This window comes from Carettochelys insculpta, chromosome 2 (genome assembly GCF_033958435.1).
Source record: "Carettochelys insculpta isolate YL-2023 chromosome 2, ASM3395843v1, whole genome shotgun sequence".
Lineage (NCBI taxonomy): Eukaryota > Metazoa > Chordata > Testudines > Carettochelyidae > Carettochelys > Carettochelys insculpta.
This window is the reverse complement of record NC_134138.1, coordinates 230,176,755-230,189,475: the sequence shown is the minus strand read 5'-3', so window position 1 is coordinate 230,189,475 and position 12,721 is coordinate 230,176,755. Positions and strand designations below refer to the sequence as shown.

The following is a 12,721-nucleotide window of genomic DNA, read 5'->3' as shown; positions in this document are numbered from 1 at the left end:
TGATATTCTGAATAATAGATCTTACTAAGGAAATACTGAGTCTTCTTCATACCTCTTGACCCTTTTCTCCACGTTCTCCTTTTTGAGACTCACCCTGTTCAAAAACAATGGAATCCAATGAGAATATGCATCACTATTGTACCAAACGTTATCAAATTAGAACCAAGATATAGTAAACTTTCATATCCAGCAGTTCTGGGACTTTGAGGTTGCCCAATATTCAAATATTCTGGATAGTACAGAGGTAAACCTAGCAATGCATAAAACACTAAAGAAAAATAGGATTAGATATTAAGAAACAAACAAAAATGTATGCAGAATACTTTATTTACCAACAGTAGTACTGTAAACTGTAAACTTACACTGTATTTGCTGTATTTATTTGTATTTACTTTCACTACTTTCCTTTACTTATGGAAAACATAGCTAAAATTTACTTATGGTTAAAATGCTGGTTATTTGAGAGTTCTGGATAATAGAATTATGGATACAAAAGAGTTTACTGTATACTGATTGAAAATTAATACCACATCTAACTTAACGGGCTCTAATGTTTCTTCCACAATGAAGCACATACAGTGCAAAACTGAGAATACAAAAAACTAACGCACTGTTATCAGATGCCTGTTATGTTAGGCCCCATCCTGCTAACTGTTCCTAATAAACAGGCACCAGTGGCTGCACAGAACCTCACTGATTTTAACGTGGCTCCATAAAAGTGCAGGAGTCTGCCTGTAGAGAAGAGCTTGAAGAGCAGGGGTCTTGTCTTCTTCTACCTGATAAGGATTCAGATTCAAATACTATCTTTATGGGCAGCTCTGTTAGATCTCAACAGGAGCCTCTGAGGGCAGAATTCGTGGTAGATGATTTTATACTGTCCCTTCAGTTTGCTTTCCTCATTTGCATTGTTTGAATAAAATAGAAGAAACTGGTGTTAATTTTAAAGAGAGAACTCTGTCAATTTACCTTGCCTCCTTTTGTTCCTTGCTCACCTTTATCACCCCTACTCCCAGGTGCTCCCTTAAAAAAAGAGGAAAACATCATGAACATCCTAATGATAGTACATTTTTGCTTTCTTTAAAACTATAGTTAGAAGGCAGGCAACAAAGGCAATGGGAAAGGTTTAGACAAAAGTCCTACAGTGAAGCAGAAAGAGAAATAGGACCATTTGCAACAGGCAGACCACTTTTCATTAGTCTGATAAAGTTCCTCACTTGGTATCAGAAGATGGGATTTTAGCTGTGATATTTTACCCAGGGCCAGATTAAATATGTTTCCCAACTTCAGCACTGACAAACTAGAATCCTAGGAAACATAGTGAACTAAGGTGTAAAAGAAAATATAACATTTCCGTGCCACTACCTTTCATTGTCACATAAAGAATATGAACTGCTTTAACCCATATGGCTGCCTTTGTTCATTATATATTGCACAGCATAGATTAATAACAAAATTCTTCAGCTCTAAACCCACAAGAGTTCTTCCCACAACCCTTCTGGTCTGTGAGCAAGAGCAAAGGGCTAGATAATAAAAGGAAGCAGAGGTTCTGGGATTCTTAATACATCCTGTACTGTGTTCTGATAATTTTGGACTGAATAATCTAAATTCTGATTAGAGATTACAAAAACGTTCAGGAAGGCTCACTTCTTGACCTACACTATTATGGGATGGTAGGCCTATTGCCATGGAGCTGACAGCCTGGCCAGGCCCCTGGGCCAGGGACAATGAGTGTACCACACCAGCCTCCCCACAGCCTTCAGCACCACCCAGAGCACAGAGCACCCCCTGAACAGCTCTCAGAGCTGCCAGAGCCCCAGGCCCTTTACAATTGCTGAGCCTCAGGGCAATTGCCCCCTTTAGCTCCTACGTAAGCCTGCCAGCCAGTTAGTCTAGTGGACAAGGTATGGGATGGTTTAGGTTAAGAAATAAGTAAAAAGAGCACAAACTGGCAGTTTTCACAAGTTACACATGAAAACCCTAGAGTCCTAGACAACATTTTTTCTCATTCATCGTAAACAGGTTCTAATGTTCCAGGCTCTGAACACCAGATATATAATGACTATCTTGTTCGCTTAAACAGTCACTGCTTTACCAATATCCAACTAACTACTGTAGAAAGTACTTTCTGTTCAACTAAGAACTTGAAACCAAATTCTGTTTTGATTCTATTAATTAAAATTGCTTCAGGTCTAGATTGGATTCTGCAAGCAAGAATTGTTCCAACTCTAGCTTTATTTCTATTCTATACTGCACATAAAATGCATCATTAAAGGCTACCCAAATATCGTATTGGGTAGACTAAGTAATACCCAGGTTAACACATTACTTTGACAATCCCAACCTCATCTTTTTACTGCACAAATATATCTTTAAGTGCTTCATCATCGGATCAACATGGCATCTGGCTAAGATTATCCAGAAAAGCTGTTATGTTAGGCTGTGACTTTAAAGGCAATCGCTTGGTATCTTATATTAAAATTTAGACCATTCGGACATCAGATGCACCCGTTAACCAAGGAGAAGCCAGTTTCTACAGAAAGATGGTAAAAGAGACAGACATTGCTTAAACAGCAAAGCTCAGCTCTGATTTTTGTAGTCAAATTGCCACAGATCTCAGGATGCTCAGATGCAGACTTCTGGGATGGGCCCATTTCTGTGTCACTCCTTTGTGATGTCCTTCTAAGTTGCAGGAGACAATATGCAGGGTTATGTAGAACTGATGTCCTACCAACCTCCCATCACAACTAGGATTTCTTGATTTGTCCTTCAAAATCAGGTACCAGTTTAAACAATCTAGTCTATTAGACCATACTTAGGGTTTCATACATCTAATTCAATATATATGAATTCATTTCAAAAGATCACAAAAAAGATTTTGTGTTTAGAAGTTTCAGGCCTTCATTAGGGTATATGAAATCCATAATTTCAGAAATCATAGAAACAAAATTAAATGTTGATTACAGCATATGTAAGGATGAGATTTGTGCATACTGTGACCATTTTAAGAGACTATTCTGGCAAGCATCTGTAATGTTCAGCCTTGACCTCTAATTAGAATTCATATTTCTGAAGCTTCTGAACAAAAGAGATATATACTTACAGAAGGGCCGGGTGGTCCCTGGTCTCCCTTTCGACATTCACACGACTTTTGCTCACACTGAAGGGTTAACAGAAACATTACTGAAAAATATTCAGATTTAGCATTTCAAATTTTTAAGCACTGTTAAATCAATATTTTTATCTAGGACATGAGCTAGACAAAGCACAAGAGTCAAGCTGCCAGAAAATAAATGAACTTATAAAATGTGCCTTTCTGTAACAAAACAGACCCTAGTTCAACATTACAAAATCTCCATTAAGATAATTCTTTAAGTCTGCTCCATCTCAGTCTTGGTTTTGTACATACTATATTATAAATATTTTGAAAAATGTTTTTCTTAATAGCCAAATATGTTACACAATACAAATATTTCAAGTGGTGGGCACATAGTATGCAGCAGCATGAAATGTTACCAACCAATTTTCACCATGAATCTCAATTTTAAGCCGCGCAGGCAGCCACATTTAATGAGATAAGCAAGTAACTTGTGGCCTTTCAAAGGAAAAGTTTCTTAAATTGTAAAACTTGAATATTGGTCACAAAGGATCAGTGTTTGCAAATTTATGGGAAGAAGAGTTGGACGGAATGGATGAGTTAATATAAAAGTAACCACACTCTATAGAAATAATAGGTATTATTCAATGTATGTAAGAGTGACAAAATCTAGCCCTTATTTCCACTCATTCCAGTGATTGTGCTCAAGGAGTATTAGTCAATGAAAATTAAGGTAGAAGAATCTGACCCGACAATAAACATTAGTAGCCATCTGCTTTCTGACACTTTGACTGTGTCGACACTACCTCCTTACTTCAAAGGGAGGATGGTAAGTAGGGTGTCCGGAGATTATTAATAAGGTGCTGTGCTGCATATGTAGCACTTCATTAAGTTAACTCTCCCCCACAGCAACTCCAAAGTTTTAAACTTCGAAGTGCTGGCTCACATGTAGCTGCGGCTAACCCACCGGTATTTTGAAGTGCCTGCACAACTTCGAAGTTGCCCAGGCACTTTGAAGTACTGGTGGGTGAGCCATGGCTAGACACAAGCCAGGACTGTGAAGTTTAACACTTCGAAGTTGCCGTGGGGGAGGGGAGAGCAGAATTAGCTTAATGAAGTGCTGCATATGCACTGCAGCACTTCATTAGTAAACTCCCAACACCCTACTTACCATCCTCCCTTTGAAGTAGGGAGCTAGTATAGACAAGCCCTTTGGTTTTTGAGAAAAATTCATCTGTTCTGTGAGGAAATAAAAACATAACACTACTACATCTGTATTTGGATGTCACCAGTGAAGGCTATAGCTCACCTTGATGTGCTGACTAAAATGTGTTACTCTGATATACTGATAATAGTCAAAGCTTGTAAAACTTACCCGCTTGTCAAACAAGGCAACCTAGAAAGGAAAAAGAAGAAGAAAAATATAATCTCTGGTAAAATATACTACTTTATTAACTGACCAATTTGTTTCCTACAAAATATATTATTTGCAAGTACCATTCCGAAAACAATAAATTATGTGAATGGTTAGCTGTCACCTTCAGAAATTCCCAAAGCAAATGAATTACCCACATTTTTCTTAGTAATGGGAGGGGTAGCCATGTTAGTCTGTATTCTAACAAAATAAACCATCTGTCTTTTAGCACTCTGAAGACTAACCAAATTATTTATTAGGTGATGAGCTTTCATGGGACAAGCCCACCTCTTCAGATCTATAGAATTTCCAGTCCTGACCCAGTTATATCTCACAGAATCACAGGGATGGAAGGGACCTCAAGAGGTCATCTAGTCCAGCCGCCTGCTTCAAGCAGGATCAACCCCCACTAAGTCATCCCAGCCAGGACCTTGTCCAGCCGGGACTTAAAAACCTCAAGGGATGGAGAATCCACCACCTCTCTAGGCAATGCATTCCAATGCTTCACCACCCTCCTAGTGAAGTAGTTTTTTCTCATATGTAACCTACACCTCTCCCTCTTCAACTTCAGACCATTACTCCTTGTTCTGCCATCTGACACCACTGAGAACAGTTTCTCACCCTCCTCTTTAGAGCTCCCCTTCAGGAAGTTGAAGGCTGCTATTAAATCACCTCTAATTCTTCTCTTCTGTAAACTAAACAAGCCCAAATCCCTCAGCCTATCCTCATAGGTCTTGTGCTCCAGCCCCTTAATCATTTCTGTTGCCCTTTGCTGAACCTGCTTCAGCAAATCCACATCCTTTTTATACTGGGGGGCCCAAAACTGGACACAATATTCCAGATGTGGCCTCACCAGTGCCGAATAAAGAGGAATAACTACTTCTCTAGATCTGCTTGAGATCACAGAGGTCCAAAAAAAATTGCAATAAAAAGAGACAAATCAAACACATGGAACTGAAAGCGGGGGGGATATTAAGTGTTTTGTCTGAGATAATTACAAACATCAAAGAAAGGGAAGCAGTCTCTGTAATGTGTGACATAATTTCTGTCCATGTTCATACCAAGTGTTAATGTGTCTAATTTGAGTATGAACCCCAGTCCACAAATCTCCCTATGTAATCAGCTTTTAAAGTCTCTTTGTGGTAGGACGCACATTCTCAGGTCTTTAACAGAATGGCCCACTCCACTGAAATTCTCACTGACAGGCTTACGTGTACTGAGATTCCTAATGTCTGCTTTGTGTCCATTCATTCTTTGGCAACGTGTTTGCCCAGTTTGTCCAATGCACATTGTAGAGGGGCATTGCTGGCACATGATGGCATATATAATATTGGTCAAGGTACATGAGAATGAGCCCCTGATCTTGTAGTTAATGTGGTTAGGTCCAGTGATGGTATCCCCAGAATAAATACATGGACAAAACTGGTAACAGGGTTTGTTGCAAGGAAATGTTCCAGGATTAGTACTACTGTGGTGTAGCCTGTGATTGATAGTGAGAATCTTTCTTATGTTAGGAGGTTGTCTATAAGAGAGGACAGTCTTGTCACCTAAGGCCTTCCAGAGCACACCATCATTATATAGAAGGGATTGTAGGTTTTTAATGATGCGTTGCAGGAGGTTGAGCTGGGGGCTATAAGTAATGATAAGTGGTGTTCTGTTATTGACAGCATTTTGCTGTTTACCTTCTCGCAGGGTATATCTTACACTGCATCTGGGAGGATGTTTCACAGCACTGATACACAGATACATGCTAGCTCTGCTTAAGCTAATGAACTATGTCAGCCTCAAAAACCCTGTTCTCTAGTGGGCCATCAAAGAGCTCATTTTTTGCTTACATTTCCTTAAATCATGACTCTGATCCTACCCACCTTCTAGAGGAGAATGGGACCCACAGAATGGGTGGGAGAGGAGTAGAATTTTCAGCTGCACATACTGATATCTAGGAATAAGTACCAAAAATGTGTGTGTAATGTAATACAAGCCAGAAAGACACCACCAATGGGCCACCAGTGCTAGTATGTAATATCTAGACAGATTTCTTTAATTTAGAAACTTAATAAAGATTGGAAGGATGAAGACTCAAATAGCTGAAGCTGAGATCTTGTTTCATTGCACAATGTATAAAGAGATCATGAAAATGCTGTCAATAACAGAAAACCCTTACTGTGTATCTTCTCATATAGTTAATGAAAAGCTAATTAATTGTCAACATTTTCATTTTAATTATCTTATCTTATTATTTATAGCAGTGGTGGGAAACCTACAGCCTGTGGCCTGTGTCTGGCCCAGTGGGGTTCTGTATGTGGCCCAGGAGACATTTTTTTACCCCTGTCCATGCACATGACTGTCAGATTCCACTGGTTTTTATTTGCATAATTTTTTCCCAGCAATATTACTAAAATGACATGTGCAGAAACAGGGGCACATGAAGTGAGGAGTGTGCAAAAGGCACATAAAATTGACTGTGAGAGCCATGCACTCTCATCAGAGCACTGCTACAGTTCTATCAGCACAACCTGCAAATTCTAGGTCAACAAGTGCACTTGGCAAAACTGCCCTATCACGAGAGAGCATTTTGATTACAACAATTTTGTGGTCCACTGAAATGTGGCCCACTCACTAGCCTGGGTTGTCCATCACTGATTTACTGCCTCCTAACTTATGTGAAAATACTTTCCTTAGTTTTGAAAAGTAGTCTCACAGTAGCCTTGCCAAACTTCTTGCTGTGTCTCCACTTGCATTCCCCTTTCGAAAGGGGTATGCAAATGAGGGAAATTGAAAATGCAAATGAGGTGAAGATTTATATATCTGATGCCTCATTTGCATATTCTTCATTCAAAAGAAGAAAAGCAGTGTAGACTCAGCTCTTTCAAAAGTAAACCCCATCTTCAAATGATCCCTTCTTCCCATAAGAAAAGGGAAGAAGGGTTCTTTTGAAGATGAGGTTTACTTTCGAAAGGGCTGTGTCTACACTGCTTTTTGTCTTTCGAAAGAAGCTCTTTTGAAACAAGGATATGCAAATGAGGTACCCGATACGTAAATCTGCACCTTATTTGCATTTGCGAGTCCCCTCATTTGCATGCCTCTTTCGAAAGAGGAATGCAAGTGTAGATGCAGACCTTGACTACCTCAGGAGAATTCACAAATCAGTGCCACTAATTCCAGCCTACACTAACTCTATTGCTGTGCTCGTCTTGACTCTCAGCTATGAAAACAATTTTGGACATACTATTCACTGTATGTGTGCACTACATTGGATTTTTTTCATGTGCCTTCTAAATGAGAACAATAAGAGACTTACAAAGCTTTTAAGCTGTGTATTGCCACTGCAGAGAGTAAAATACTTCTACTGACTGCGATGGGCAATGGATCAATCCCTTAGCACTGGGGTAGGAAATAATTATTGATGGTGGACTGCTGCAAGATTTTGGTAAATGGAGGAGGTGCAGGGCCTGGGGTGGAGGTTGGGTGCCGAAGGGAGCATGGGGTGGAGGACTGCAATGCAGGATAATGTGGAGTCTGAGAAGCAGTCTGGGTGAAGGAGGGGGTTGTGACCTTGATTAGGATATTGGACTTCAGAATTTAGGAACAGGTATGGGTGTCAGAGAGGATTCTGGCCATGCGGAGGGGTGTAGGTATAGGTGCAGGGTCTGAGAGGGAGTTGGGATCTGGTGTCAGAGCCAGGAGGCACTTACCTAAGAAGCTCCTGGCTGGCAGCTTTCTCAGCCAGGCTTTCTGCCCATTTCAAGTGGTTCTCTGCACTGGTGGGGGGCTTCCCACGTTGCCCCCACATCCAGCAAAATATCTTAGCTCCTATTGGCTGGACACTGACCAATGGGAACTGAGAAATTGTGCTGCGCTGCTCCCCGTACCCAGCAAATCTCTCAGCTCCCATTGGCTAGTTTCATGCACTGTCTCCATGCCCAGCAAAATCTCAGTTCCTCTTGGCTGAAAACTGGTCAATGAGAAATGAAAATTTTGTTGCACTGCCACTGCCCCCAGCATCAGTTTCCAGCCAGTAGGAACTAAGATATTTTTCTGGGTGCAGGAGACAGCTTGTGAGACCAGCCAATGGGATTTGAGAGGTTTTGCTGTGGGTGGGAGCAGCACCCAGTGCTCTAGCTCAGGGGTGTCCAACACATGGCCTGTGGGCCAGAATCCAGCCCTCAGAGCCTTTTCATCCAGCCTGCAGAGCCAGCAGTGGCACCATCTTTAAAAGACTGCTGAGTGGCTCTGAGCTGCATGTGGCTCTTTAAGGACCCATTTGTGGCTCACACCAGTCACCTGACTCCTCTTGCCAGCCACTCTGAAAGCATAGCACTTTAATGCCCATTAAACCAATTAAATTAAGTCCAAGTGTTTCAGCGTGGCAGGGCACTGAGAGCTATCCCTGCTGTGCTCTACATGTGGGGAGCCAGAGGGCTGCGGGAGCCATGCAGCTGTGGTGAAGAGGAGACAGGGAAGGAGCAGCAGAAGGTGGCAGCACATGGAGTTCCTGTGCAAGGTAAGTGAATCCTGGGTTGAGGGGGCAGTTTGGTGCTGCAGGGAGGTTGAAGCCTGTGGGCAGCTTGGGGCTGCAGTGGGGGAGGTAAGACTGGGGGTAGCTTGGGGCTGCGGGAGGCGGGGGTTAAACCTGGGGGTGGCTTGGGACTGTGGGGAGGGGTTAGCGTGGAGGTGGCTAGAGGCTGCGGGGGGCAGGGGCAGGATTTAAGCCTGGAGGCAGCTTGGGGCTGTGGTGGGATTAAGCCTGGGAGCAGCTTGGGGATGTGGGGTCAGTTAAGCCAGGGGGCAGCTTGGGGCTGCGGGGTGGGGGTTAAGTCTGGACACAGCTTGGGGCCGTGGGAAGTGGATAAGCCTGGCAGCGGGTTTCGGGCTGAAAGGGGTTAAACTCAGGGATGGGGAGGAGATTTGGAGCTATATTGTGTTCAGCCCCCAGAACATGTAAAAAATTACCATATGGCCCCCGATGAACAAAAGCTAGACACCCCTGCTCTAACCTGTCCCGAGCTCTTGGTGCTGGTCATGGAGCAGATGAAAAGGCTTGGGGGTGTGCTGGGGAGGGTAGATCCAGACTGTGAGCCATATCTTGCCCATGCTTGCCTTAGCATGTGCTTCAGAATAATCTTGTTCACATCAATGGAAATGTACACAATGCATAATGCTATGTCTTTGCCACAGCAGGGCCATAGTCTCCATAATTTTGTGTGTGAAATCTTATAATTAGATCACAAAGAAAATGTTGATCGAGCTGAATTACTAGTAACTTAACATAAAAATTACAGGACTGGAATCTAAGCATTCTAGCATTTTGGAGTACAAGGCTATACTGGTAGCACCTGCAAGGGTGGCATTAAGTTTTGGTGATCTAAGTACAGCACAGTTCCCTGAAAACTAGAAGAAACATTAGAATTATGAGCAACCATCCCTCAAATTCTATTGAGGGATGGCGTAAAATTCTGCCTTGCTCAAAACGTTGGGTGGAAGGCTCGGCCTCTGAAGTGAACTGGATTCATGTTGCCTCAGATCTTTTTCTGAAGCATTGCTTAAACTTACGAATTCAAACGCAGTCCTGAGAAAGCTCCTAAAAATCAGATGAATTATTTTTAAAGATTTTTTTAACATTAGCTTTTTATTTGCTGTTTGGTTTTTGAACTTTTCAGATGCACTCAAGTAATGTCTTAGGACGTTTAGCTGAAACCAGGAGGGCTAGAAACTTAAGGGGAAAAAAGACTACCTTATTTGCTGATTCATATGTGACTATATCATCATCAACAGCAAAATCTTCCACTGATAAAAGGGAAAAGAAATGTAACCGTTCACAGTTACTTACCAATTGCTCTTTTATTTTCTCTGACAGATCTGCATCATCTAGGATTAGAACAGGGTCATTAGGAGAATTTCCAGATATCAAATGTAGGTTTGATTTACTGGCCTTTTTACGAGACAACCCAATGGTAATGAATGATATTCCAAGATCTCTAGCCGAGGCAGATATCTCCTGGATATCAGGACTCTTTGGATGGTCAATTCCGTCAGTCATCAACAAAGCCACTTTTACACTTCCCTTACGACCTTCAGTTTTAAACAGTTGAGTGGCATTGGAAATTGCATAATAGGAATAGGTGCCATGCCCAATATAGTTCATTTTCTGGACTTCCTGCTTAAAGTTATTCAGGTCTTTCCAGGCTGCAAAGGGATGATCAATTTTGACTGTACTGCTGAACTGCATGCTTGCCAGTTTGACATCATACTTCTGGAATTTGCGGGGTTTCATTAAAACAATGTTGTCACTTAATCTGTTAACAAAATCTTTCTGCTGGGCGAACAATGTATGTTTTGCACTTTCAGAACTGTCCAAGATAAAGACTATGTCAATGAAGCACACAGGATCTGTAATGGAACAAGAAAATTACAATAATAATTCGATCTTAAGGTTGTACTCTTGCACCTAAGTTTTAAATTAAGGAAACTAAAACCCTTCTTCCCTTTTTTGCGGTGAGGCAGGGGGAAGGAAAGAGACACAAACAAATTCTTGTCTGTAGTACTTCAGTAGCCTAATATTTTTTATTTTAGGTCACACTTAGAGATTACTTGCATCATATTACTATTATATCACATATACATTTTATGATAGTAAAGTCAACATAAAATTGTTGTTCAATTTCTCAGAATGTATACAATTTTGAAATGATATATATTAAGATAAAAACAATAGATCACATTGCAATACAATGTGGATGTGACAAGCACTTCCATATATTCCAGGACTGGTTTTCAAATACAAACCAAACCAAACCAAACCAAACCAAACAAACAAAAAGTAATCCTACACAGGTATAATTGCTCATTTTCTTGGAAATGATAATGAAAACTTCAGGAAACATTTCAGGAAACTTTATGAAATGTTTCACAAAACCTATTGCAATTTCCAAAATAAAGTTTTACCCTGAAAATCATCTTTTCTTGCTCGAAGATTTGGCTTTTGTCCCTTCTTTCTGGTTTGTCCATAGACTACATGATCTGTTGCGACAGCCAAAAATAAAAGGTGAAAGACAAAATGTTTTTTCCACATAGTGACTGTGATCCAAAATCAGACGACTTACTACTCCTATTAACAGAAAACAAAATATCTATTAATGCTCCAGTAATAAATTAAAAGAGACAGGGTTTATACGTAAAACAAAATTTTGATTTGAGCAACTTTCAGCTTCTAGGTACAGTATTTCAGAAAGATTTATTAAGGAAGAAGTTAGAACAAACTACTGGCAAGTGCGTGACCAAGTAAGAAAACAAAGTTGCCTCTGCAGGATCAGCTATACATCGCATATCCTTGACATAGGTGACTTGTGGTAGCACTAGTCAATTCTACAAGAATGGATACAATGCTGCTTATGAAAAAACCTACTATGGCATTGTATCTATGATATATGATGGCAAACTGAATATATCATTAACAATTTCCTTCAGTCAGTGTGTTTACTAATTTCTACAGTGCACTGATAGCTATTGAACCTGAATCACATAAAAGTCTACAATTTAGAGCAGTTCATTTTAATCATCAGCACCAAAGATTACTAGCTAATGCATAATGCATAATAAACATCCTCGTTAAATAATATTTTTGAACTCCATTCAGTGCCTCCACATTTAAAATCATTAATGTACTCCTCAAAGATAAAAGGGAAAATGCACATAATAAAGTAAGAACAGAATGATTAGTATTATAATAAGTAATAATCTTTAATATGAGTTTTACACAGTTTCTGTTCAGGACTCCAGTGATTTTATTTCAACATGATACAAGAGTTCTAAACTATTTATTGCTTACCTTATAAATCATGCAAACAGTAAATTGAGGATTAAAACATCTGTAAATGAATGTGACCGAAAAACACATATCTGATAAGAAAATAAGGCACTTTGTAACTAAATAGTCTACCCAGTTGTAAATAAGGGTTATCTTGCATCTGAATCTTTAATGGTCCTTTATTCATATTTTGTTTGTCAAAACTGAGTCCAGAGTGGTCAGGCATTTAGCCAGGATTACAGATCTGGGTGGGAGCAGTTTAAAGGGACAGCGTCCTAAGAACTTGTTGATGTCTTACAGGTTATTTGAAGAAGAACTTGAGTGATTTTTTTGTTTTCCATAATTAAACTTTTAAATAGAAATATGATAATGATAGTGATATCTTTCAAAAGATAGTGACCACACA

At 40.2% G+C, this 12,721-nt stretch overlaps 1 protein-coding gene across 2 annotated transcripts in view; it reads right to left on the bottom strand.

Moving 5' to 3' along the window:
• Positions 1–12,473, bottom strand: part of COL28A1 (collagen type XXVIII alpha 1 chain) — a 148,798-nt gene extending 136,325 nt beyond the window's left edge. For both annotated transcript variants that reach the window (XM_074986210.1, XM_074986212.1), the window contains exons 1-7: positions 12,337–12,473; positions 11,454–11,616; positions 10,339–10,898; positions 4,470–4,490; positions 3,101–3,157; positions 967–1,020; positions 53–94 (exon numbers count right to left, since the gene is read on the bottom strand). In XM_074986210.1, coding sequence (XP_074842311.1) covers positions 53–94; positions 967–1,020; positions 3,101–3,157; positions 4,470–4,490; positions 10,339–10,898; positions 11,454–11,580 — 861 coding nt within the window. In that variant the 5' untranslated portion in view covers positions 11,581–11,616; positions 12,337–12,473. The remainder of the gene's footprint in view (positions 1–52; positions 95–966; positions 1,021–3,100; positions 3,158–4,469; positions 4,491–10,338; positions 10,899–11,453; positions 11,617–12,336) is intronic.
• Positions 12,474–12,721: the final 248 nt, after the last annotated feature.